Source organism: Pelophylax lessonae (genome assembly GCF_965119305.1).
Source record: "Pelophylax lessonae genome assembly, chromosome: 10".
In the NCBI taxonomy this organism is placed as follows: domain Eukaryota; kingdom Metazoa; phylum Chordata; class Amphibia; order Anura; family Ranidae; genus Pelophylax; species Pelophylax lessonae.
Genome location: NC_138777.1, coordinates 24716471 through 24732806, shown reverse-complemented (window position 1 = coordinate 24732806; position 16336 = coordinate 24716471). Strand labels below are relative to the sequence as shown.

At 44.6% G+C, this 16336-nt stretch overlaps 1 protein-coding gene across 2 annotated transcripts in view; it reads right to left on the bottom strand.

Moving 5' to 3' along the window:
* Positions 1 to 16336, bottom strand: part of LOC309565267 (catalase-like) — a 96551-nt gene that overhangs the window by 17243 nt on the left and 62972 nt on the right. For both annotated transcript variants that reach the window (XM_082270154.1, XM_082270153.1), the window contains 3 exons: positions 10416 to 10541; positions 8956 to 9147; positions 3571 to 3723 (listed from right to left, as the gene is read on the bottom strand). In XM_082270154.1, the coding sequence (XP_082126280.1) occupies positions 3571 to 3723; positions 8956 to 9147; positions 10416 to 10541 (471 nt within the window). The remainder of the gene's footprint in view (positions 1 to 3570; positions 3724 to 8955; positions 9148 to 10415; positions 10542 to 16336) is intronic.

Here is a 16336-nt window from a genome sequence, read left to right as displayed (position 1 = left end):
GTATACATCTCACACTGTTTTTTTCATATATTTTTTTTTTATATATGGCACAATATTGTTGTCATGTAAGTCAATTTGATTGAGCCACTCCAACATACGTTGGTGCTATTTTGAGGAAGAGCTACTTATGCCTACCCCCAGGGCTTTTTTTCAGCTGGAACTCCTACTGGATGATCTCAATGCAAATGAGAGAGGCAGAGCCACCCACAATGTGCAAAGAGGTACTAGAGAAGAAGAGGGGTGAAAGTGAGATGTGGATGGGGGATGCAGAGTTAAGCAGCTGTGGAAGAAGGCTGAGCTCTGCACTCTGTGTGTAGCGCGCTCCTTAACTCTGCACTCTGTGTGTAGCGCACTTGTGAACTCTGCACTCTGTCTGTAGCGCACTTGTGAACTCTGCACTCTGTCTGTAGCGTGCTCCTGAACTCTGCACTCTGTGTGTAGCGCGCTCCTGAACTCTGCACTCTGTGTGTAGCGCGCTCCTGAACTCTGCACTCTGTGTGTAGCGCGCTCCTGAACTCTGCACTCTGTGTGTAGCGCGCTCCTGAACTCTGCACTCTGTGTGTAGCATGCTCCTGGACTCTGCACTCTGTGTGTAGCGCGCTCCTGAACTCTGCACTCTGTGTGTAGCGCTCCCCTGAACTCTGCACTCTGTCTGTAGCGTGCTCCTGAACTCTGCACTCTGTGTGTAGCGTGCTCCTGAACTCTGCACTCTGTGTGTAGCGTGCTCCTGAACTCTGCACTCTGTGTGTAGCGCGCTCCTGAACTCTGCACTCTGTGTGTAGCGCGCTCCTGGACTCTGCACTCTTTGTGTAGCGCGCTCCTGGACTCTGCACTCTGTGTGTAGCGTGCTCCTGGACTCTGCACTCTGTGTGTAGCACACTCCTGGACTCTGCACTCTGTGTGTAGCGCGCTCCTGGACTCTGCACTCTGTGTGTAGCGCACTCCTGGACTCTGCACTCTGTGTGTAGCGCACTCCTGGACTCTGCACTCTGTGTGTAGCGCACTCCTGGACTCTGCACTCTGTGTGTAGCTCACTCCTGGACTCTGCACTCTGTGTGTAGCGCACTCCTGGACTCTGCACTCTGTGTGTAGCGCACTCCTGGACTCTGCACTCTGTGTGTAGCGCACACCTGGACTCTGCACTCTGTGTGTAGCGTGCTCCTGAACTCTGCACATAGAGCACCCCTGAACTCTGCACTCTGTGTCTAACCCCACCAAACTCTGAACTCTGTACTGCATTCCTGGTATTTAATGCCCCTTTTAAGACCCTACCACTGTTATTGAAATTTGACCATACCCACTGTTTGATGCAGTTTGGAGGGTGTATGTGTCGGTGTGTCGGGGGGATGGGGATTTGGGGGGAGGGGGTCTTGGTTGAGTCCTGCACCTATTTTCTGAGAAAAAAAGCCTACTCCTGTTTCTTATCAATAGAGACGTTTTAGGGTGGTAAAAATATAACCTACCCTTCTCTTTCTTTGAGGTGGTGTGTCTCGCTTCCTTTATCTTTTGTTCACAGTTCCATCTGCTTGTGTAGGAGGGACACTTTACTATACTATGGTGCTGGTAATGTGTGTGCCCCTACATCTGCCCTTGACCTTGTTGCATGCTGTTATTCCAGCTTTGGCCCTCGAACACAGTATCTCTATTTTTAATTTATTTGTTTATTATTAAAAAACTGTTTATATATACTATTAAATGTACTTATTGTTGTTCTCTTTATCCATCTAGAATAATTTAATGAGCTCCTGAAGAAGCGAAATATTGCGAAACATGTCAAGTTTGTATCATTGATGCTGACCAATTTCAACTGTGTTGGCTATCACCACAGGGCCCTGGGTTGCCAGCTGACTTTAGTTGGTGCTAGAATATGGTTTGGTCTGATTTTATATGGTTTTTATAATTGATGTGAAATTTGTTTTGTTTTTAATAAACTTTTTGGATTTTATATAGGTGTGTCTAAAAAGTCTATGTTTTTCTAAAATTTGCAATGGTTAGGCTTTGACAAAGGGTCACATTAACAAAACCCCTGAAATTAGAACTGTTTGTGATGCCCCATAGTCCCTACATAATTCAGCTTTTGCTTTTCATGTTACATTTGACCCTGATGGGGTTGCTATGAGGCCACAAGTACAATTCTTTCTCAGTCATTTTGTACTTCTTTGACTAAGGGGAAGAGGGTATGATCCCAAAAGCTTCTTCTAATAATTTACCTGTTAGTGCAAAAAATATTAGCACAGACAGTACTCAACTCACTCCCAGGGAACAGAGTCTGTAAAAATGTACTGTGATCAGCACAGTGTTAATGATAACAATTGTGCTGTTGAAGAAGCTGACAGTGGCAGCAGAAGAGAAGCAAAGGGACCTTTCTGTGTGATATTGTTGCACAGAACATGTAAGCAGTACTTACGAAGAAAATATATATATATATATTTTAGTAACACTTTAAAGTGGTTCTTCCCTTCCCCAAAAAAAACTAAAAGCTATCAGCTACAAATACTGTGGCTGATGATTTTTAAATAAAGGACACTTACCTGTTCAGGGATCCAGTGCACATCGGCCGGGTCTTCACTGGTTTTTGGGTCCTCAGTACCGCCATGCTAGCCGTGGGATGTTGGCTGTGACTCCTTGTGGCTTCACAGCCGGTTTCCCACTATGCATGCATGAGCCGCGCTGCATTGTGTGAATGGTCCCGCAGCCTTCTGGGACCTCTGACGTGACCCAAGCGGCTGCAGGCAGAGGAGGGGGGGTGCACTTCTGCTCAGATAACTCATGTGATCCAGGCAGAAGTGGTACCCATCAAAACCAAGTACCTATTCCCCCCCCCCCCCCCCCAAAAAAAAACAAAAAAAAAATGATCCAAAAGTTGAAGAGGAGAGGGGGGAGAGAGGAAGAAATGCAGAACTTCCACTTTTGGTTGAAGTTCCGCTTTAATGTTTTATAGATCTTTCTGTTCTTATTCAGTAGTCATATCATATGTATGGGTGCAGCCATATTTGCTCATTACATATTTAAAGCCTAAATGCAGCCATAATAAAAAAAAGCACTAAAAATCAGCACAAAGGACATAACTTACATTCTGTATGATGTGTCCCCTGTGCTAATGCCTCTTCTGTTAGGCGAGTCTTCCTCTGAAAGAAAGGGCAGCCACCCTGGGTGCTTCAGTAGGAGGATGGGGTTGGAGAAAGGGCAGGACTTGCAGCCTATGCTGCTGAAGTCGTTTATCGCTCATGGAGGTGGCACAAATAGGTATTTTTTTGCTTTGGGTGCTAAAGAACTGGTAGGCACTGGAACACACTCAAACTGGCACACATTGTGAAATGTTTATGCATTGCAGAAGTGTACTAAATGTATTTTTTTAATGCGCTATGCAAACTGTTGGGTCTGTAAAAATCCTGTATTGTAAAAATAATAGTACTTTGCCTTGAAATACGCTTTGATAATATAGTAAGCAGTTTTCCTGAAGTCATATACAATTTTGCCACAAGATGGCGATAAGACATAACTATATATTGTACCAGTACTTGAGAGCTCAGCTCAATGAACATTTCGAAGGTTTTACATTTCACTGACCTGCAGCATTTTATCCGGGCTCGGCTCAATGCCGGGGGGCATGTTGCTTGGATCAAAGGCAATCTGCTCCACTTCAGCAAAGTAGTTATCTGGGTTTCGGTTCAGCACAAACTTTCCAACACGGATCAGCGGGTACTCAGAGTGAGACCAGACCTGTTAATATAGAATAATGAGTTCATCTGGATGTCACTTCTGATAAAACTGCATAGTGCTTAAGATAAAACATTAAAATGACTTTGGCTCTCTACATTAGCTATTTTTGGTCTACATTAAAGTAGAACTATAGGCAAAACTTTTTTATTTCATTTTGGATAGAGCAAAAGAGGGTTATAACCCGTGTTAGATTTTTTTTTCGCCATCTGTGTCCCATTGCAGAGATTTTCGTCAACTTCCATAGCTAAACAAGAAGTGAAATGAAATCCCTGCAAATTAAGGGAACTCCTTGGGGACCCCAAGGTCACCAGAACTACATACTTGCCAACTGTCCTGTTTTTGCCGGGACAGTGCCGGCAAAAAGGAGCCTGTCCCAGGTATTTTACATTGTCCCAGCCCTTTAATCGGGCATGATTAACTGTCATTGCTGTATTTATAGGCCTGCTTACGGATGTTAGTCACGTCTTTGACAACATCTATGATGACGAAACGCGTCAGCCATATGACGCACGTTAGCACGCTTCTGCCATGGCCATTTTGGAATTTCTATGCTGTTTTTCAAACAAACGCTATGTGAGTACCTGTCCATTGTTTATTAATAAAACCTTAAATTTGAATGTATTACACTATCGGACCCCCCTTGTTTCTTTATAAGGTACTTGTGGAGGAGTTGGGGATGTTTACAACCGATAAGTTTATATCCATTTCGGTTTATGAGCTAAAGGAGTTTAGTGACCGAAAACTTGCAGATCTGACACCAGATACTCATTCCTTGCCCGATTGACCTTTCATTAATTTGAGGGTCCACTTCGCCTGGTAAGAGTAAGAGTACCCCGGTTGTTTCTTCATGGTGGTGGATTATTGCTCTATTGTGGGAGTGGCCTCCTGTCATCACTTCTCCTTCTCATCAGATTCAGAGACTGTTTATTACCAGGACTGTTATGTTTCACTAAATATGTGCACATTAGTCACAATTATGTATGATCTTTTGTAGGACTGTTGTCTTATATCTTTTTCATATCATTTTTGTGCATATGTGTATTAGTTATTATTATCAGGCGCTGCACTATATATTTGTTTTTCCTTTAATCGGGCTGCCCGTAAATGCCCATTATGAGCAGCCGGTGCCCATGAAAAAAAATTTGTTCGGGCCAACATCGTAACTGCGCATACACTGTTCCGATGCCTGCCAGGCTCAGGAAAGCTTGTACAAGCTCAGCCGGGCGCATGTGCAGTTACATAATGGCGCCGCCTGGCGCCATTTTTGAACCAAAGGCACTCTTTCTCGGCAATGCCGGCCGCCACAGCAGAGAAGGACCGTCACCCCTGGAGAGTAAAGACACATTCACAGACATAAAGGTAGGTAGGATGAAAGCAACAATCTTATGTGTAAAAATATCTGGTAACATGACATGTGAATAAAGTGTGAAATGTGCTCAGGTGTGACCATACAAAAAAATTAATATGTAAATATAAATAAAGTGCAAGGTGTTAATAAGTATAATAAAACCTAATTATACCAGATAGTATAGACAGTATAGATAGTATAATTAGGTTTTATGGTACTTATTTACACCTTGCACTTTATTTATACTTACATATTATATTTTTTGTATGGTCACACCTGAGCACATTGGACACTTTAGAATTGCAGGGAATTGTGATGAGAATTTTAAACTTTAGGCCCCTTTCACACAGGCGGAACGATCAGATCCACCTGTCAGTTTTTTAGGTGGATCTGAACGGATGCCCCATGCATCTCTATGGGGCATCAGATGTCAGCGGAGACATGTCCGCTGACATCCCATCCGATCCTGTCCGTAAAAATCCGGACGGATGGAAACCCTATTTTTCATCCGTCTGGCGGATCGGATTGGATGGGATCGGATGAAAACGGACAGGCGGTCCGTTCCCATCCGATTTCCCCCATAGAGATGTATGGGGAACTGACAGCTGTGTCTCCGCACACAGCACGGAGACACAGCTGTCATCCTCCTGCTCAGGGAGTCCGTCCGATGGACGGAGTGTGTGAAAGGGACCTAACAGTGAGCATGAAAAGCTGTAGCAAGTCAGATAAAGTGCACCTCATTTCCTGCCTGGAGGACATCCAGCATCACCTAGCCCTTTCTTCCCCAGACTGACTGTTCCAGGACAGACTCTTTCATTCATTTGATTTCAGTTCTTTCAATCATGACGTCAAATCCGATCCTGTCCGTAAAAATCCGGACGGATGGAAACCCTATTTTCCATCCGTCTGGCGGATCAGATGGGATTGGATGAGAACGGACAAGCGGTCTGTTCTCATCCGATTCCCACGTAGAGAAGAGCAGGAACCTGACAGCTCTGTCTCTGCACACAGCGCGGAGAAAGAGCTGCCATCCGCCTACTCAGCACGGGATTGGCGGATCGACGAATCGGCAAGTGTGAAAGGGGCCTTAGGCAGAAGTAGTGCAGCTGAATGGGAGAATTTAATTTCCTGTAATTCTCTCTTTATTGAGTACACCCTATAATCTGATGATAAGTAGGCGGAGATTAATTATGCGGAGTGGGCGGAGCTTCAGTGAAGTGGGTGTGGTAAGTAATTGATAGCTGTGTTGCAAAGCGTTCCTGGAAATTTTTTTCGAATGTTGGCAACTATGGAACTAGTGTCCCTATTGGAAGATTTATCCTCTATTACTTTTCTGGGGACAACCCAAAATGTGGGATTTTCTTCACTTTCACTTTTAAGGATAATGGTAAAGAGGACAAATAGAGAGGATGAATCTTCTTAGCAGGAGCACAGACAGCAATAAAAACTGACAAGCGTTCTAGTCCCTCTGCACTCTATCCAAAACTAAAAAAAAAACTTTTGCCTTTAGGTAAACTTTAACCACTTGCCGACCGCCGCACGACTATTTACTGCAGCAGTCTGGCTCTCCTGGGCAAACCGACGTAGGGCTACGTCGCTCACCCAGGAGCCTCTAGGGGGCGAGCGAGCGCGCGCCGCCGGAGGCGCGCTCCCGCCTCCGCTCGTTCCCTGACATCCCCGCGCGAGTGACTGGCGGCTCCAATGTCCGCCGGCCACTCACGATCTCCCGCTGGAGAGGGAGAAAGGCAGGCGGCTGATGTAAACAAAGCCGCCTGTCATTATCCCTGGTGTAACTGCAGAGACTACACGATCCTGCTATGTAGGATCGTATGTCTCTGTGGTTACATCACAAGCCACGCCCCCCACAGTTAGAATCACGCCCCTAGGGATACATTTAACCCACTGATCACTAATAAAGTTAACCCCTTCCCTGCCAGTGTCATTTTTACAGTAACAGTGCATATGTATAGCACTGATTACTGTAGTAATGTCACTGGTACCCCCAAAAGTATCAAAAATGTCAGTCAAACGTCCGATCTGTCCGACGTATTTGTCGCAGTCCCGCAAAAAAAAAAAACGCAGATCGCCGCCAGTACTAGTTTAAAAAAAAAACAATAAAAAATGACATAAATGGGGCGGCACAGTGGTGCAGTGGTTAGCACTTTCACCTAGCAGCAAGAGGGTCGCTGGTTCAAATCCCAACCACGACACCACCTGCCTGGAGTTTGCATGTTCTCCCTGTGCCTGTGTGGGTTTCCTCCCACACTCCAAAGACATGCTGGTAGGTTAATTGGATCCTGTATAAAATTAGCCCTACTATGTACTGTATGTATGTGAGTTAGGGACCTTAGATTGTAAGCTCCTTGAGGGCAGGGACTGATGTGAATGTGCAATGTACATGTAAAGCGCTGTGTAAATTTACAGCGCTATATAAGAACCTGAAATAAATAATAAAAATAAATAAATCTTTCCCGTAGTTAGTAAACGAAATAACTTTTGCGCAAACCAATCAAAATACGCTTATTGCGATTTTTTTTTACCAAAAATATGTAGCAGAAAACAAATTGGCCAAAAAAGGTTAAAAAATTTAGATTTTTACATTTTTTGGGGGGGAATTTCATATAAAAAAATGTGAAAAATATTGTTATTTTTTTCAAAATTGTCCCTCTTTCTTTGTTTATAGCCCAAAAAGTAAAAATCGCACAGGTGATCAAATACCACCAAAAGAAAGCTCTGTTTGTGGGAAAAAAAGGACGTCAATTTTGTTTGGGTACAGCGTCGCACGACCGCGCAATTGTCAGTTACGCAGTGCCGAATCGCAAAATAGGCCCTGGTCTTTGAGTAGCCAAATCCTCCGTGGCTTAAGTGGTTAAAATTGTATCCTTCTTTAAACCCAACTGCAACCAGGGGGGGTCGATACAGTGAGAAAGGGTCTTTCTACTGTTGTTGGTGTGTTTTTATGGTTGTTTGGAAGACATCTTTCAACTTTATATCTATTTGATAGACAATACTGGATGTGAGGGAATGTCTGGAATTCTACTCTAACCACAGCAGAGAAAGTTTAAGTCTCCTACCTTATGCTGTGTGGTACAGATGTGTAAATGGTAGGACTGGATAGACAGAAATACAAATCCTTTGGCAGTTTAACCGCTCGCTACCCGTCCGCCGTCAAATGATGGTGGAGCGGTGCGACTCTCGTTCTGAGATGACTTCATATAACGTTGCCTGTTTAAGCCGCACGCAGCGTGGCGATTGCGCACACGCCATGTTCCTAGGACACGGCGCGATCTCGAATTCAGCAAAGCGTTCCAGCCACACCTCTTTTCCCATGTGATCAGCAGTGTCCAATCACAGTCGATCACATGTAAACAAGGAATCTGCCGTTTATCGGCTTTTCCTCTCTCACACTGACAGAGTTTTAGGTGAAGAGAGCTGATAAGCAGCATCTCCTCACAGGGAATACATGTAAAGGTAATTACAATGCAGCCCCAAAAGTGCCCAACAGTGATGCCACTCTGTACCCATCAGTGACACCAGTCTATGCTCATCAGTGACACCAGTCTGTGCCCATAAGTAAGGTCAATCAGTACTGCCTTATAAGTGTCCATCTGTGCCTGCCCATCAGTGCCACCCATCAGTGGCCATAAGTACGGCCCATCAGTGCCACCCATCATTGCTCATAAGTGCCTCCCATCGGTGCCACCTATCAGTGCTCATCAGTGCTGCATATCAGTACCCATAAGTGCTGCAATTATCCTTTATATGACCCCTACCCTCCCAAGAACTGATGGTTAGGATTCTACATACTCTGTAAATTACTGTATAAAAGGGTAAAATGTACAACCTTTATTAGAGTAAGGGTCAAAAGAATTAGGTTCACTTACCTTGGTCAAGTCAAAGGGATTAAAATGACATTTCTCTGCTTGCTCAAAGGTCATGACCTGGATGTACATTGTCCAGGATGGGAAGTTCTTCTTGGCAATAGCCTGGAAGAGGTCTCGGGTGGCATAATCGGGGTCCTTCACCACCAACTCGTTTGCTTTTTCCACTGTCAGGTTCTTGATACCTTGGTCAGTCTGCATAAAAATTCAAAATATTCTCATTAAATACATTAGTGGGTGGCAGCTGTCATCACAGCCATATAATTACCACTGTAGCGTTGATAGTGCTGAGATAAAACCAACTCTGACACTCCTATTCTAAAGGTATTCTCCTAAAGGTATGTCACCAGCCTGATCTACAGATTCAGCCACAAATCAAGACCATGAATCAAGACTAGCACCATCACTAGGTAGTCATCATTGGGTGAACATTGGGTAGCCATTATTGGGAGGTCACTGGGTAGCCATCATTGGGAGGTCACTGGATAGCCATCATTGGGAGGGCATTCAGTAGCTGTCATTGGGAGGCCACTGGGTAGTCATCATTGGGAGGACTTTGGGTAGTCATCATTGGGAGGACTTCGGGTAGTCATCTGTGTAAGGCCATTGAGTAGCCATCATTGGGAGACCATTGAGTAGCCATTATTGGGAGGCCACTGGGTAGCTATCATTATGAGGCCATTGGGTAGCCATCATTGGGGAGCCATTGGGTAGCCATCATTGGGAGGCAATTGGGTAGCCATCATTGGGTAGCCATCATTGGGAGGCCATTGGGTAGCCATCATTGAGAGGCCATTGGGTAGCCATCATTGGGAGACCATTGGGTAGTCATCTTTGAGAGGCTATTGGGTAGCCATTATAGGGAGGCCATTGGGTAGCCATCATTGGGAGACCATTGGGTAGCCATCATTGGGAGGCCAATGGGTAGCCATCATTGGGAGGCCGTTGGGTAGCCATCATTGGGAGGCCATTGGGTAGCCATCATTGGGAGGCCATTGGGTAGGCATCATTGGGAGGCCATTGGGTAGGTATCATTGGGAGGCCATTGGGTAGCCATCATTGGGAGGCCATTGGGTAGGCATCATTGGGAGGCAATTGGGTAGGCATCATTGGGAGGCCATTGGGTAGCCATCATTGGGAGGCCATTGGGTAGCCATCATTGGGAGGCCATTGGGTAGCAATCATTGGGTGCCTATATGCATATCAACTCATAGAAAGTCAGTATTTGTTTATCCTATTCTGGGAGCTGTAGAAGGCTCAGGACAGTGGAGTTTTGACAAGGTAGGAACAGGGCACCTTATAGTGCCTGCTACAAAGTTTATGTTGATTACTACAGAGTCCTAAACACTGAGAACCTTCTAAGCATTAGCTGTGGATGAAACAGATGTGGGATGCTGGTGATACCCAAAGCTAACACACTACCATGGGCCACTATTCATTATTTTCCATAATGTCACCCTCACCTTGTAGTGGAACTTGCAGTACACAGCCTCCCCTTGTGCATTCACGAGCTTGAAGGTGTGAGATCCATATCCATTCATGAACCTGAATCCATCCGGAATGCCGCGGTCACTGAACAGGATGGACACCTGACAACAACAATGACACATACTATCACTGTATAGCTTTATATTCCTTAAAAGAATCTTGTGCTGGAGAAATATCTTGATTGTCACTCCTACCTAAAGCGTATGTAATTTCAATAATTGGGTACGTGCGGATCAAAATATGGTCGGTTCAGCACGGACTTGCCAAATTTTAATCTGTGTGTGGCCCTCCCTGTTCAACAGAAGACAATTGGTAGATCAACTTCTGATGAACAGGACTGCTAGAAAAATTTCATTCAATCAGCCACTGCAGCCAATCAGCTGTAGCACTGATCAGTGTATTCTGACATTGGAGGATGGGGAAATCTGTTCTTTTTTTTTGTTCAGCCTGGTGACTGAAGGAAAAAAAAAAAAACTATGTGTGTTTTCCCAGCTAAACAATGAACTTCTATTAGGTTCCCTTTTGTTTTAATATATTATTGAAAGTATTTTGTTATATTTCTTCAATGTGTGCAAACATTACCTGTTGATCCTGCCAGAAATCTTGTTAGCCGACAACTCCCTGTTCTCTCTGCCTGTGTTGCACTGTTATCAGTTACATTGTTTCCAGATCACTGTGAGGGCTACAGAACTCAGCCCATCTATGTTATGCAGAAGAGGAGGTGGAGGTTTCTGCAGGCCTGTCCTGTCTCTGTTGCCCTAATAAAAATACATGTGCTTAAAGGAGAACGTGTCCTGTAGCCCTATCATAGGGAGACAAGGCTGCACCTTCATAGAGCCTGCTCCTCCAAACCCTGAAGAATAACTAATGTCAGTTAATCAGGCTCTATTCACTACAACATATTGACAATCTGACATGCTTTCAGGCACTGGGAGTTGGAAGGGGAGGGGGTGTTGGGTAAATACAGAGAGGAACAGAACAGTGTGATTGATATCAAAATTAAGAACCCGATCACATTGGTGCGATGCGGGAAACCCTGCGATTTAGGCTCGGTTCACACTTCTGCGATGCGGCAACGCTGCGAATATGCAGCCTGTTCCCGCATCGCATCCGCACATCTGGCAGTTCACACTGCCATATGCGATACGCAGGGGGTGTCAATTAAATGTTAACGACACCCCCAGTTTGATCGCATATCGCAGTGCGATCTTACAGTTTGCACAGGATCGGATCGCACAAGTGTGAACCACTGTGCGATCCGGTGCTGCACTTTTTTCACATTTTGTTACGTTACAGCCTAGTTATTCCAAAATGGATTAAATTCATTATTTTTATCAAAATTCTACAAACAATGTAAAAGAAGTTTGTTTGAAATCTTTGCAAATTTATTAAAAATAAAAAAATCCCATGTACATAAGTATTCACACCCTTTGCCATGACACCCAAAATGGAGCTCAGGTGCATCCTGTTTCCACTGACCATCCTTGAGATGTTTCTACAACTTGGAGTTCACCTGTGGTAAATTCAGTTGATTGGACATGATTTGGAAAGGCACACACCTGTCTATATAAGGTCCCACAGTTAACAGTGCATGTCAGAGCACAAACCAAGCCATGGAGAAATTGTCTGTAGACATCCGAGACAGGATTGTATGAAGGCACAGATCTGGGGAAGGGTACAGAAAAATTTCTGCAGCATTGAAGGTCCCAATGAGCACAGTGGCCTCCATCACCCGTAAAAGGAAGAAGTTTGGAACCACCAGGACTCTTTCTAGAGCAGGCCACCCTGTGAAACTGAGCGATCAGGGGAGAAGGACCTTAGTCAAAGAGGTAACCAAGAACCCGATGGTCACTCTGACAGAGCTCCAGCATTTCTCTGTGGAGAGAGAAGAACATTCCAGAAGAACAACCTTATCTGCAGCACTCCACCAATCAGGCCTGTATGGTAGAGTGGCCAGAAGGAAGCCACCCCTCAGTAAAAGGCACATGACAGCCCGCCTGGAGTTTGCCAAAAAGGCACCTGAAGGACTCTCAGACCATGAGAAACAAAATTCCCTGGTCGCATGTAACAAAGATTCAACTCTTTGGCCTGAATAGCAAGTGCCATGTCTGGAGGAAACCAGGCACCGCTCATCACCTGGCCAATACCACAGTAGGGATTACAGTGAAGCATGGTGGAGGCAGCATCATGCTGTGGTGATGTTTTTTAGTGGCAGGAACTGGGAGACTAGTCAGGATCGAGGGAAAGATGATTGTAGCAATGTACAGAGACATCCTTGATGAAAACCTGCTCCAAAGCACTCTGGACCTCAGATTGGGGTGAAGGTTCATCTTCCAACAGGACAACGACCCTAAGCACACAGCCAAGAACACAAAGGAATGGCTACAGGACAACTCTGAGATTGTCCTTGAGTTGCCCAGCCAGAGCCCAGACTTGAATTACAACTGAACATCTCTGGAGAGATCTGAAAATTGCTGTGCACCGACACTTCCCATCCAACCCGATGGAGCTTGAGAGGTCCTGCAAAGATGAATGGGAGAAACTGCCAAGCTTGTAGCATCATACTCAAAAAGACTTGAGGCTGTAATTGGTGCCAAAGGCACTTTACCAAAGTATTGAGCAAAGGCTATGAATACTTATGTGATTTTTTTTTTTTTCATTTTTTTTTTTTTTTAAATATGGAAAGATTTTAAACAAACTTCTTATACTGTGTCATTATTGGGTATTGTTTGTAGAATTTTTAGGAAAATAATGAATTTATTCCATTTTGGAAAAAGGTAAAAAGGCTGTAACAAAATGTGGAAAAAGTGAAGGGCTGTGAATACTTTCTACATGCACTGTATATGTAACGCACTGCGTAACCTGACGGCGCTATACAAGTACCTGTAACAAATAAATAACAAATTCATAAATAATTTCCTATTATTTCTTCCCTAGTAGGCATGCCCACACATTAATTACAATACCCTCCTAGCGCTGACATACACATTACAGAATAACATTGTACCCTTTTATACACAGCCAATAGAAATCTGCCCTTTTTATAGGTCACCAATGCCAGTCCTGTTATTTATTACTTGCCATTAAAACCTTATGGCCACCTAAATATTAAAAACAAATATCATTAGGAACCAGATACAGATTAAAACGCGTGTGAACAGATATCAAAGTAAAGGATATCTTACGGGCAGGGTGTGGATTTTGGTTTCTTGCCCCCTGCTAAAGTGCTGACTCATTGGTACATTGGTGATATGGTTGGTGTATTTATTTATTTCAGGCTACGTTCACACTGCCATTGAAATGAGGCCATTGGCAGGCAGTTCAGAGCCCTGCTGATTGCCCTTCAAATGACCAATCTAACTGCTAACAATGAGCCTATTGCTGAGCACATAAAGGCAGTTGGTGGGCACATTACAATTTAGCTTTAGCCTAAGCCATAGGGTGAAACTCAGGTGTGAGAACTGAGACAATGACCATTCCGGCATCTTTGTTTTGTTCTGTTTTATTGTATTTAGGGGATGGGAGAAGGGAATGAGTGGGATACTCCTCTGACTCAACTAGGTACACTTTGGGACACTTGAAGAAAAATGCCTGTTGGCGCTGCCTTGACGCCAGCTGAATGCCGACCAACGCTTCCTAACGCCTAAAGATACTGCAGTACTGAAACTGTGCTTGAACCTTGATTTTAACTCAGAAGATCCAGGACTGTATAACACTTGACTCCTGACACTGCTTTAGCTCAAAAGTCATTAAACAGCTACCTCCAGCCCTGCACTGGCTGAGGTAGCTCTGTGTAGAAACTTGTGCTGCTGCAACTCTTAACTTTGTACACTCCACACTGTGCACTGACTCTTCAGGGCCCAAACTACAGGTGCCCCCTTTAACACTTCAGGGTCCTCTACCTAGGTACCCCCTCTACTACTTCAGGGTCCTCTGACCAGGCACCCCCTTTAACAGCTAGCTGACTCCAGGGTCCCTAGAACCTTCTCCGGAGCGGTCCCCTCTGACACTAGGCAGACCCCCAGGGGCAGTCCTCAGTACTCACAACCTTTGTAGGCTTTCCTGGAACTAGACCCCTCTCTCTCTCTCTACGCTGGTTCTCGGAACATCGGATCCTCTCTGCAGCTCAGCTTCACACTCTTTGGATTCCCATGCCTCCACCCGGGACACCCGCTTCCTCTGATAGGAGGAGAGACAGCCGTACTCTCCCTCCTGGGACTCTGCTTCCCGCCAAAGACGCTGCGTCATGCGTTCCCTTCAAACTTATACCCACTCCCAGAATCCTCTGCGGCAGAATCTGCCTTCTGGGGTAGATACAAGCCTGACTGAGCCACTGATTGGGTTTCCTCCACTGCCCTATGAGAATCCTCTCACAGAGCCAGTGGGGAGACTCCCCTCTCAGTAATCTCACCTGGGAGACATGACAGTCCAGCTGAAATCATGGCCCTGCTGTTAAGCAGCCAAGGCCCACTATACTTTACCTAGCACCTACCTGTAGGGTGCTACACAGGTTATTTTTGTTGTGTATTGCATATTCCCTCAGTTATATTTAATTACATCTCTACTTTCTGTTTCATAATTCTTTTTATTGCTGTATTCTTTTGCCCCAATCTATTCCTTTAGATTTGGTTGCCGGGCATGATCTGTCAACATATAGACCCTCTATAGCCACAGACACAATGGCTGCTGGGATGATCGTTATTTGATATTTAGAGTTCAGAGGTCAGTAGTATGTAACTCACAGTGCAGAGGTCAGTAGTAAGTAACGGAGAACACACTGGTCAAGAGTGAGTAAAAAAAAGTTTAGGAGTAAGTAGCACAGAGTTCAGAGATCAGTAGTAAGTAATGCAAATTATAAGGGTCAGTAGTAATAAGGCAAAGTGCAGGGATATGGAGTAAGTAATGCAGAGTTCAGAGATCAGTAGTATGTAACACACTGTGTAGAAGTCAGTAGTAGGTAACGGAGAGCACACAGGTCAAGAGTGAGTAACAAAGAGTTTAGGAGTAAGTAGCACAGAGTTCAGAGGTCAGTGGTAAGTAATGCAATTTATAAGGGTCAGTAGTAATAAGGCAGAGTGCTGGGGTATGGAGTACGTAATGCAGAGTTCACGGGTCAGTAGTATGTAATGCACTGTGCAGAAGTCAGTAGTAGGTAACGGAGAGCACACAGGTCAAGAGTGAGTAACAAAGAGTTTAGGAGTAAGTAGCACAGAGTTCAGAGGTCAATAGTAATTAATGCAAATTATAAGGGTAAGTAGTAATAAGGCAGAGTGCAGGGATATGGAGTAAGTAATGCAGAGTTCAGAGGTCAGTAGTATGTAACTCACAGTGCAGAGGTCAGTAGTAAGTAACAGAGAGCACACAGACCAAGAGGGAGTAACAAAGAGTTTATAAGTAAGTAAAACAGAGTTCAGAGGTCAGTAGTACTGTAATGCAGATCATAAGGGTTAGTAGTAATAATGCAGAGTGCATGGGGTTAGTAATAAGAAACGCAAAGTGTGAATAGGAGAAACTAGAGGTAGCAGTATGTTCTCCCCTCTGTTTACCTCTATTATACATTAAGCTCAAGGTTGCAGGTGTGACCCTCAGGGAGCACAGGGGCCCCACGCACTCATCACTGCAAAACCTCACCTGTCCCCCCCAAGTTACTTTCAGAGAAGACCCACTTACTACAAGAGCTGAGAAAGTTATTTTAAGGGTTCTTCTATGGAATAAAAGTTGAGAAACGATCTAGCAGATTACTGTAGGGACCCTGCCCTATGCTGTTGAGTCCCTAACTAACTTTAGTGTGTTTTTGCTGGGCTGTAACCAGCTTGAGCTCTGTTTACATTTTTTTTTAGGCTCTGCTAGTCCTGCAGATCTTAACCTAATTGCTTCTGCCCAGTACCTGGACAAG